At 43.5% G+C, this 7,999-nt stretch overlaps 1 protein-coding gene across 3 annotated transcripts; it reads right to left on the bottom strand.

Annotated features, from left to right (window-relative positions):
* Nucleotides 1-3,280: 3,280 nt before the first annotated feature.
* On the bottom strand, nucleotides 3,281-7,824 carry GPR85 (G protein-coupled receptor 85). Of its 3 annotated transcripts, none has more exons than XM_045288793.1 (4): nucleotides 7,432-7,824; nucleotides 7,137-7,254; nucleotides 6,355-6,428; nucleotides 3,281-5,981 (listed from the first exon to the last, which is right to left on the bottom strand). In XM_045288793.1, exon 4 carries the CDS (start codon nucleotides 5,809-5,811, stop codon nucleotides 4,699-4,701), a length of 1,113 nt encoding a protein of 370 aa, XP_045144728.1. In that variant the 5' UTR covers nucleotides 5,812-5,981; nucleotides 6,355-6,428; nucleotides 7,137-7,254; nucleotides 7,432-7,824; the 3' UTR covers nucleotides 3,281-4,698. The 3 variants fall into 3 exon arrangements, with proteins under 3 accessions (XP_045144728.1, XP_045144730.1, XP_045144731.1); XM_045288795.1 differs by having other exon boundaries at nucleotides 7,137-7,251; XM_045288796.1 differs by lacking the exon at nucleotides 6,355-6,428.
* Nucleotides 7,825-7,999: the final 175 nt, after the last annotated feature.

The following is a 7,999-nucleotide window of genomic DNA, read 5'->3' as shown; positions in this document are numbered from 1 at the left end:
AGAAATAATATTATAAGCTTTCACAAGTTAAAACTGAAATAATTTAAATGACCAAATACACTGAATGTGCAGAAAATATAAACAAGACTGTGCCTGGGCTGGGGGTTTGTTGCGGACGCCAAGTGTGAAGAACTCCAAATACCAAATGACCTGTAGCTCCTTGGACACATTTCTCTACAACCCCTCGAAGCCTCATTTCTCTAAGACCCTCTCACAACCTTTTAGGCAGGGCTTGGAACCAGTTCAGGCTTGCTGAGAATTTGCTTTTCCACCCCACATATACTGCATTGCAATCTACATTTTAACGGGGTTCTTTAAGAACACCTGGGGATCTTGTTAAAATGTAAATTTGGATTCAGTATACCTGGGGTGGAAAAAGCAAATATTTGTTAGAGCTGATCTGGTGGGAGGAAAACTGACTTTAAAAGGTTTTCCACCCAAAAGGGTTGAGCAGCTAATGAACATAATTCCTTTGGCCAAAGGAGGTCTTGGAAGAGTTCCTTTCCCCATTTTAAAAAGAAAATCCTGGTTTTATTTATGTAATATTTTTATAAAGTTAAAACCGTTTGGTTTAAATATCTTTTTAAGAGCTCGTCACATTCCAGTGTAAGGCAAAGAGTTAGTCCTCCAAAAATTTTCCTGCTCATTGTTCCGTTTTCAATATGCCTTTAACTTAATCTGACTGGGTTGGCAGTCAAAAAGAGTACAGTTACAAATGTCATCTTCATTCTAACCACTCTGTGAACTTATGCGTTGCGCAGGTCTATCATTTTAATGTGGCGTAGACTTTTGTTTTTCTTTTTGCAGAGTGAACATGCCCAGAGTTGAGAACAACAAAAATTTCAGCAAGAAACAACGATCTTAACAGATGTTGCAATTTCCATTCAAAACATTTATCAGAGCATATTAACAAACATGAACGTAAAGTATTTTTGCATAGAGAGAATTACAAGGATTTAGAACCATCCACAACCCACAATTCTGGTAACCATCCCCCTTGCCCTGTGTATTTCGTCAGCCTTTGTAATGTCACCATTTACCTGTCTTTTCTTTTTCACGTGAAATTAAGATCAGCTGCTTTTTGTTTGATCACAATGCAGTGTGTGCTACATGCGGACGAACAGGATGGAACAAAGCAAAGGCAGCTAATGATGAACACCCAGAGGTGGAGTTTGGGTTCTGTTTGCAACCGTTCTACAGTAACCCCCATTAGAATACAACTCATTATTGTGAGGCTTAGCTGAGAAGGCATACGTCTATATAGTTATAAATGTTCCACTGCATTTGCAATAGAACTAAATTTTGGAGGCCTAGCAAGCATTTCAGCTGGTAGGAGATGAGTTTTGTGGTGTCCCTAAGATGAAACAATAAAAAGGTTGAAGAGGTGTAATGTTTCAGTAATGAAAGATATTCAACTTTCCCCCACGTTGCTCATATTTGTGTTGCCCCCGGGAGGTCCGCTGGGAGTCATCACTAAAGGACACATAGAAAGCCCTTGCTTTGTTGGAAGCTCACCCAGGATTGCTCTTAACTCCATGAAAGGTACGACTGTGAAAGAACGAACGAGGAGAACTCCTTGGCCCTCGATGGAACTGAAATCTCTTATGCAAGTTCACAGTCAGGACCTGGGAGGGATTTTAACACTAGGGTGTTGCCGTTACCTCATACACATCATTAACCACGTCGGAACCCAGGGCTCCAAACCTAAACGAGTGATTCATCTAAGTGAAGTGTGGGTGAGAAGTTCCTGACGCTCTGAGTAGATGGGGTTCCCTCTGAGTCAAGAGAGATCGGATACACAAGAGATGCCAAGGAACACTGGGAAAAGATAGATCCATGCAGACATCCCACTACACCGAAGGAAAACCTTTAAACCATTAGCTCAGATGTCTAATTACACCAAGATGGACACGCTATCATTGATGATGGGTCTTTCTCACCGAGAAGCTGGACTTCTTGGGGAGGGTATATATTTTATGGCTCGATGATTCATAACATTTCAAGTTCAATTAATTCTTAACTATTTAAGATATTAAATATTGGAATGTGTGCCAAAATAAATCATGTGGTTTGGTCATTCAGCCAGTAAATAGATCTTTTCTTTTATATGGGCTTTCTAAACGCTACTGATGGCCTTGCCACTATTGGCTCCTGGTCTTGCAAAAGGCCAGTGTAGTCAGGAGTGGGAGTCCAGGAAAGCCACTGTAGTTAAAGGATTACTCACTCATCACAGGGGCGGAGCACTCAGCAAACCTTTGATAAAGATCTTTCCCACATGGGTACATGTAACCAGGCAACCTCCCTTGGCTCTTGCTATTCGCTCCTCAACTTCCTGAATTAATGCTGAAGCCATACTTCAGTCATTTGGGCTTTTTTTTTTTTTGTCCATGCAATGAAACCTGGTGTTTCTGGCCTTGAAATTATTGCTGAGTTTTCTACTGATTTCTGATGACATCTAAAGTAAGGTGCTACATCAATATAATCATTACAGTTAGGTCACTACAGTAAACTTTTGGAGACAGAAACACATTGTTATCAAATGTCTTTTGATAACATTGCCTGTATTATCTTTCAGGCCATGATTTTAGTGCCAACAAAGGGTTTTATTACTATGTAGATGCAGCTCACTGGTGTGCATTAAGCTTTGCCTAAGATCCAGTCAACTTTGGTATAAAGTGAAAACGAGGTCAAAGTGAGGGCTCATGGAATCCTGGCTTCTGCTGTCCTGACAGGAGCAAAGCTGAGTAGTTGCATATATCATTAAAACATTTCAGTGGTTTATTTTCCCATATTTCTATGGATTTTCCATTTAAAGGAATACTATGGCAATAAAGAATTCGGTTCCATTACATTCCTAATCTGATTTTTCAAGTTTGAAAACCGAACAACAAAACCCAACAACAAAACAGAAATGACTTTTTCTCGATTGTCACCATGTTATTTTAAAACAGCTTCTTACAAATTATATATTTAGTACCAAAAATTTCTACTACACCCCCAAATTAAAATGTGACATTCATATAAAAATTCTGAAACAACCAGCTACGCAGGCATATATCGCTAAATATAATGGATGTCTCAGGTAAATAGAGGGTGATAATGATAATCTACGAAATAATGCTCTTGTAGGTAATATCATCATTCAATTTATCAACTGTAATCTCCCTATCAACCATCCAGCTCCAGTTCCAGAATAGAACAGCTACAAAGATCAAAACTATAATAAAACTAGCCTTCCTAGTTGGTGTTTGCTCCCCAGATCAAAAAAAAAAAAAAAGAGTTAAATGCCCCAAACATAACATTTTATTCCAAGAAAATTAACAGGCTACACGGGTAAATTTTGGCAAATGCAACTTTATATTGAAATTCACACATCTGTATCTTAAAGAATGAGACTCACAGACTCTAATGTATTTCTAAAATACCAGAAATAATATTATAAGCTTTCACAAGTTAAAACTGAAATAATTTAAATGACCAAATACACTGAATGTGCAGAAAATATAAACAAGACTGTGCCTTCAGTAGAATAAATGCTTCACAAATTGTGCAGGGTGACATACTAAGGCTGTGGTCTCCCCTTGACAGCTGACTTAAAATATGAACACACATCAACAGCCTGCTTCTTAGAACACACTAGAATGGGTAGCACACCTCACGAGAAAACCTCAGTATCCAGGTGATGTATACCTTGAAATTGTTCCAACCAGGCGAGGAAAGGAAAAAGAGTATTCAACGATCTTCCATGCACATCCAGACTCCTGATCATGACCAGTTACTGACTCTCACAGTCTCTAGGCTATTTGTTCCAATGCTAATGAAGATGTAAGATACTAGCTAACCCTTGAAGGCAACATGTGTTTATTCTGTATTCTTTGAATTGCTCCTGTTGGTGCCCTTATAGTTGCCTTTCAGACCAATATCTAGCATTCATAAATATAAATGAATTGGAAAAAACTTTATACCAAACCAACAACAACAATAACAACAACAAAAAACAGTATACAGTGCAATGCGAGGATTTCACGAGTAGGAAAAGAAAGTGGTATTCAGAAAGAGTAATGTAGTAATACACCCAAAAAGCAAACCGAAAAGTAAACTCTTACTGGGATCAGTGTACTGCCTTGGATTGCTCCCCCAAACTTACAAGGCAATTCTTTGTTTTGTTTTTCTTTTAATGTGAGGATCCAATAATTCGTGGCACATTTTTAGTGGATTACAGTACTTTAAGTCCCCCAAGATTGTAGTCTTTGCAAAACAATAATAGTATGAAATGTTTGAAAGTCTTCAAACTTCTAAAATTAGATTTTATCAACACATTTACCTCATGTCAACTTAATTTATTAAGGTGTCCAATACTAATTGGTTTTGATGTGTTTTTTGTTTTATCATATGTGGTGATATACACAGCATTTAGCACTGATTACTTAGCACCTGCTACTTTCATTATCTAGTTTTTTCAACCACAGAAAGAAACTTAGGGCAGTGGTTCAGTCTTGTCTTAATTACAAACCTTCACCAGCAGTCAGCAGGATCACTTTGAGATTTAAAATAGGATTATAGACTGCGGAATGTTGCCCACATCCTTTTCACCGCTGATTCCATTCTTGATTTTCTTCTCAAGATATGGCTGCAGGCCACAATTGCTTAGCAGAGAAGGTTAGTGTTTCACAAGGCTAAAGATGTACAGATGCTCCCTCATATAACACAGTAAGGTTCCCTTGGTAACCTGGATTTTCTGCAGTAAAGCAGGGTTGTGCTGAAACAGCGCCTCAGCTCCCTGTTGGAGAAAATGCAGACAAAAGGGTTGATTCCTGCTTGGGCAAAACTCATCCAGACAGCGGCTGTTAGAAATCCCCCGGGTACTACCGGCCCTCTTGCAAAAACTCTCCAATAACACGCCACCAGGTAGGGGCCCCACAAGGTCAGGAAGAGAAAAGTCATTATATAGAACATTCTGCTGATTCTCTTTTCCATTTTGAACTCGTCTAGGACCAACAGCCTTCTTCTGCCCGTGGTGTTTGCGTTTTGCCTGATGCCCAGCAAGGTGGGTGGTGTGGGACCCCTTCCAAATCCCGCTAACCAATTGGCAGCTGCCTGGCCACTGGCTCCGGGGCCGTGAAAAGTCCAGTTCTGACTGACCGCCGCTACGAACTGGACTGGCTTCATTTTCCTTCGATTGTGGACAAAAAAGATCAGCTTGAGGTAGACAAGCTGTGTCGCTAAGAGGATGAGAGCAAGCAGCAGCATGAATCCTAAGGAATCGTTAGCCCTGAAGGAGCGGTGTTGGAAGGTGCATTGATCTTCCTCCCTAATGAACGAGTAAGTGCCCACATCTAAAACTGGGGGGAACGCCATGGCCACCGAGAGGGTCCACACCATGCAGATCACAGCCAGACACGTCCAAAAGGTCAGCCTCTTTGTGTAGAAGCGGTGGTGGGCGATGGCTAAGTATCTGGTGACACTGATGCAGAAGAGCATGAACGCAGTGTGGAAACAGGACAAGACGCCCAGAAAGGCAATCACTTTACAAGTCAGAGTCCCGTAAGTCCAGGTCGAGCCATTTTTGACAGAGTTGAACACGAATGGGAAGCAGATTGCAGATCTGAGGATATCTGAGCAGCAAAGATCCAACAGGAAGTAGTATGGTGCTCTGTGCAAGGTCTTATCTTTCACTAGTAAAATGGAGATCAGAAGGTTGCCCACCACGCTGACTCCTATGATGAAACCCAAGGAAGTCAGTTTCAGAAAGGCTGTTAGAGGAGAGAGATTTTGCAAAATGTTGTCAGCTGCATGGCTATAGTTCGCCATAGATGGATGGAAGATAAGGATTCAGCCTCAGTCAAGTCTCATGATCTAAAGGTAAGAACAAGGAAAACATATATCCGTACATTTTACTGAAAATGTAATCCACAGAGAGAACGGATCTGGTCTGCAGTCATACTTCCTCTTGTCTTCCTTTGGATTTGCCATCAGAGCATCTGAAGGAAACAAACACAAAGACAGAAATTGAGCTATCTGTTCCTAAGTTAACAAGCAATGATGTCAGTGTTAACATAAAGCTGTTCATTTGGGAGGAAGCAAATACAGTTCGGATTTGTCATCGTGGGATTTGTTTTAGTTAGTATGTTTGCTTGATATTTCAGAGACTTGGTGTCTAGTTTTCTGAGCCTGGTGGCTTTTTTTGTTTTTTTAATGTCTCCAAATGTGGAGAACATATATTTGGGCAACTTTAGGGCAGAAGGAATAAAATGTTCTACAATCGTAAAAGGTGCCAGAGCAGAAATTAATAATCACCTGTGCGGCCATGGAATCAACAAGACTGCTAACAGGGGCTGAGGAATGAGTACCTACATTTATTCCAGGGCTGTTGGTCTCGGTCAGGGTTTTAGAGGCAGCTTCTCTGCTGACATGGATCCAAAGAAACCCTGCAAAATATACGCCTTTTAACTTATGTCCCACGATCTATTCTGCAGGTTAGAACGCAGAAGAGTATTTGTTGATTCGCCTCAAAACATGATTTCCACAGTAGGCTTGGAAATTAATAGGAACTTGTCCCGAGGTTTGCCCTGCTTCAAGTCTTTTGTTTCTTCTCCCCCTCTCTTTCCCCACCCCACCCTCTTCTTTCGGCAAATCTGTCTCTTTCAAGCCCACATGGTTATTAAAAATGGTTAATGTAAATACTGGCAGGGGAACATCCATAGGAATAATGCATGTCCACTCGTAAGCCTGCACTAGCTGGATTCTAAGGGATGTCAGGAGCACCAGCATTTCAGGGACAATTAAACGCTTCCCATGATGATGATCTTTGTTGCACATCACAAGTGGCTTCATTTGAAAACAAAAAGCACATTGTCTCCTGGGCGCCTCCGAGCCACACCAGGGAAATCGCCTTCCTGGGTTATTCCCAGGAAGCCGGCTGCCTCTGCCACTTCTCACTCGCCCAGAATATGCTGGCGGGAGCCCTGGCGAAGCTGCGGTCCACGGTTTTCATTTCCCCACGGGCACATCCCCGGGTAAATACCGATAGCATCATGCAACATTACGAAACCTGAAATCCGCCACCCCTGGCTTTATCATGGGGGTGGGGTGGGGGTGGAGGAGGGGAGTCGTGGGGAGAGACATGCATTACATACGCGAAGATGGGGCGAGCGATCGCTTCCGTGCTGCAACGGACCCGTGGCCGGCGATTCGCAGTCCTGTATATCCCCGTCCTGCAACGCTCTCCAGAAAGGGAGCGCTCAGTAAGTCCTGCTGAAGATGCATTGTCTGAATGTACTTCCATGATGCAGTTTATTGTTTAAAAAAAAAAAAAACACACCCCAAACCCCAAAACCCTCAGGGAGGGCTCTTTCCCGGTGAACCTGCAGTTTCATCCACACTGCGAGCGCCCCCCTCCCCCCAAACTTAACCTAGAGTATATCCTCCTACCTGTTGGCGTTGGATATCCCGACAGACTATAGCTTCTTCTTTCTATAAATTGCTGATTTTTTTTTTTTTTTTTGCCTTAGTGCCTTGATTGAGCAGCCAGGCAGGGCTCGGCGGCGCCTGCGCGCTGGCGCTTCCTTGAGCTCCAGCCGCGTCCTCCCCTGTCGCAACGGCACCGTCTCCCCCAGTAACGCAGGGGCCGCGGCGGCGAGGGCGGCGGCGGGGACGATCCACCGAGCGTCCGGTCTCTTCCAGCCGCGCAGACGGGCGTTCGTCCCCGCGTGGCTGCCTCCCAACTTTTCCCTCCCCGCCCGTGGGGTGGGGGCTCGAGTGGCGGTTCACGACCTCAGGCCCATCCTCTCCCCCGAGGACCGCGCGCCGCGAAGCCGCCGAGCCCGGGGCGCCCGCCCCCTCCCCTGCCGCCCGGCATCCTCGCCGTCCCCCCGCAGGCTCGGCCTCTCCCTCGGCGGGTGGTCCGACGCATGGGCGCTTCTGCGGGGGTTCTTCTTAGAGGATTTCCCCAGCTGACCCTTCACTGTGCGGGTGAGCTGGAAATTAAAAAAAAAAAAAA

The sequence above is a fragment of the Echinops telfairi genome, unplaced genomic scaffold, assembly GCF_000313985.2.
Source record: "Echinops telfairi isolate 266 unplaced genomic scaffold, ASM31398v2 ScPeMD7_23;HRSCAF=83, whole genome shotgun sequence".
Lineage (NCBI taxonomy): Eukaryota > Metazoa > Chordata > Mammalia > Afrosoricida > Tenrecidae > Echinops > Echinops telfairi.
This window is presented reverse-complemented; position numbering and strand designations above follow the sequence as displayed.

Excerpts from the sequence above, each read along its gene's own strand:
- GPR85 (XM_045288793.1), bottom strand. The coding sequence starts at position 5,811 with ATGGCGAACTATAGCCATGCAGCTGACAACATTTTGCAAAATCTCTCT.